Here is a 2,910-nt window from a genome sequence, read left to right on the forward strand (position 1 = left end):
AACAAAAGAAATTATTTAATTAGACAATACCACCAGGAAAATTAATGAAATAACAAAACAAACACTACAACTGATTTCTATAATAGACAGGTGGAGTGAGTTCCTATAAAACTGTGCTTTCAAGTATAAAAAAAAGGAACAGAGTTACAACTCTATGGTTGTACAATGGGAATATGTGTACCATCTACGCACCCAAAGGATTATGTTTTAGTTTAAGTGGAACGATCTTGATTCCACTAGTTAGCTTGCTGTTCTGTTATTAAAACCTCACAAGTTTTATGTGATTATGACTACATTCACCCAGAAAGGAATCTGTTTATTTTAGATAGCAGTATAAGCTAAATAAACAAATCAGTGAGGAATGTGTTCCTTGTAGAAGGATGTGATTATGTTTCTCACATAAGCTCCCTCAGCAGTGTTGAAAGAATATAACCGGTCTGGTGCATTTTCAGGTTGTGCCAGTCTATCACGTGCCATTTGCTGTGCAACAACATCATCCTCTACATTCATGCCCTGCAACTCACAAATGTTGTGAAGTACAAAACAGGCATAAATAATGCTGGGGATAACATTCAATCCCATGTCATTTCTTTTGTTTAAGATTTGCCATCTTGCTTTAAGACGGCCATAGGCACACTCTATTGGGTTTCTAGCACTCCTAAGCATGTTATTAAAGATAACCTCTTCATTTGTGCGAGTATTGGGGAATTCCTTCATGCAGTATGGAAGTAGGGGGTAAGCAGGATCCTCCAACAATGTAACAGGTATGTTTTCGTAGCCTGGTAAAATTTCTTTATAACACATAGGAAGTCTTTCCTCTCTTAAAAGTCTGTTTATTCTCGAATTACCAAAGACTCTTCCATCATGCACACTCCCTGGCCATTTCACGTCGACGTCTAAAAATAGCCCTTTCCAGTCACAAACTCTTTGAACATTCAAGGTGTATTTCAGTTTATAACTAAAATAGTCATGAGGATTCTCGCTTGGTTGTGCAATGGGAATATGTGTACCATCTACGCATCCAAAGGCCTGTGGAAAACCATATTTATTTTCCATGCCATCAATAAGTTCCTTCATTTCTTGAACGGTATTGGGCAATTTTATGTATCTTGGACCTAAAACATCAGTAATAATGTTGCATACTTTTCGAACAACTACGGAGACTGTGCAATGCGCAACTCCAAATGCATTTGCTGTCATCGTGAGAGAGCCTTGATCCTTCAAAAAGTATAGGGTAATGGCAAGTTGCTTTTCCACTGACAACACATCAAGTCCTCTTGGACTCCTACCAGGTTGAAGAAAGGGTCGCAATTCGTCTGCTACGGACATAAAAACCGCACGATTCATCCTTAAGTTCTTCTTCCACTCCCTTTCTGGCAAAATTACATTGAACAAGTTGAGCCACCACTGTTCTGTCCTCCCCGAACTTCTCCACATTCTACCTCGACGGTTAATTCTTCTTCGGATGCGTAGAAGTCGTGCAACACTAGCATTGTATTGTTGCGTTGCCTGAGCAGTTAACTGCCTTTGGCGGAAGCTTTGTATCATCAAAAGTGACAGTAAAAAGCCGCAGCATTGAAATGCTGCAGCGAGAGCAGATAATAAACAGAAAAGAACACTGACCGCCAAAATGCGTCGTTCGTCCGCCATTATCTTTGTTTACATGCCTAGCGACCACGCAACAATGTCTGGTAACGTCACCCCAGGACCCCGGGGTTACAAGTTTGCATGTAAACGCGGGCCATTTTTCGACCACGGCTAGGCGGGTTACCTCACCTACCTGGGGTCCCCCACCTCCATGTAAACAGGCCCTAAGTTTTGATCCCTATAATTTTCGAATCACTAGACTTTCAGCTAGGAAATCCGAACAGATGAAAAATTTTGAAGGGATAAAAAATATGCCGTTATCTACCTTTTAAATACTATAATACCTTTAACATTCATGTTTAAGTGGTTTTGAACTATATTCTCGTTGGGTGCCCCTGATAAAAGCATAACTTGCCTACGTGGCACGGAAAATCATGACAAACATGTGCGTTGTCCTTTGTCCAACGACACAAAATCCTGTGTGTATAACGTTTGGCTCTGTGAATGAGTCACCGGCATCCAATAGGCCACATGAAAAAAAAATCGTGTGCATTATCTGTAGGATGCGATGCAAGGAGACGGGCAGTTGTCCTTTATCTGAGATAAAGATTTATTTCGGCAGGTGGTGTAGTTTATAGATGCTTAAAATCATTTCGATCTTGTGGCGTTGAATTTTGTAAAGAAAACTTTGATCGCGGACGTGCTATCTCCGACATCCAAATAACTGCACGTAATTTGATAATATGGACAGATGTTGTATTATTAGCCGTCTAAGTGTGCTTTGTAGTTTTGGACCATTTCGTGACTTGTGTACATGTCGGACTCACCTATGGACATTCTATGTCTTATCACATGATGTACTCGGTTCGAACCTCGTGCTAGGTAGCCATGTTGGCATTTTACATTAAAGTCAAGAGTTTGTTCTTTCTATCTTAGTTTCTCTTGCAGCGTGTATCGACAAAACTACAACACTAAGAAAAGAAAGCAAGAGTACCAGTTAACTTTTTGCCTCCAATACAAAACATACTCACTCTACTAACCAATGTGAACTTTTCTTCAAATTTATTGGCTACAGCTAATAATATAGAGTTGGTGACAACTTGACAGACAACTACAAGAGGTTTCAGTTTTGCGAAGTGTCGTTGTATTTCAGACGTTCTCGTGCAATCAGTGTTCCAATAAATAATGTCGACTATCAATGTAATGGAGGCACAGTTAGCCCTAACGGATAAGCAAAACTTAACGGTCATCATAAAAAAGGTTTTCGGGATGAGAAATTAACCCTTGTCCCTAACCCTTCCTGAGACTAGTGAATGTACTATT

The 2,910-nt window shown here is 39.9% G+C and overlaps 1 protein-coding gene across 1 annotated transcript; it reads right to left on the reverse strand.

Annotated features, from left to right (window-relative positions):
• Window positions 1-351: 351 nt before the first annotated feature.
• Window positions 352-1,788, reverse strand: LOC137971541 (uncharacterized). Its single transcript, XM_068818355.1, has one exon. It carries the CDS (start codon window positions 1,648-1,650, stop codon window positions 352-354), a length of 1,299 nt encoding a protein of 432 aa, XP_068674456.1. The 5' UTR covers window positions 1,651-1,788.
• Window positions 1,789-2,910: the final 1,122 nt, after the last annotated feature.

The sequence above is a fragment of the Montipora foliosa genome, chromosome 9 (genome assembly GCF_036669935.1).
Source record: "Montipora foliosa isolate CH-2021 chromosome 9, ASM3666993v2, whole genome shotgun sequence".
Classification (NCBI taxonomy): Eukaryota; Metazoa; Cnidaria; class Anthozoa; order Scleractinia; family Acroporidae; genus Montipora; species Montipora foliosa.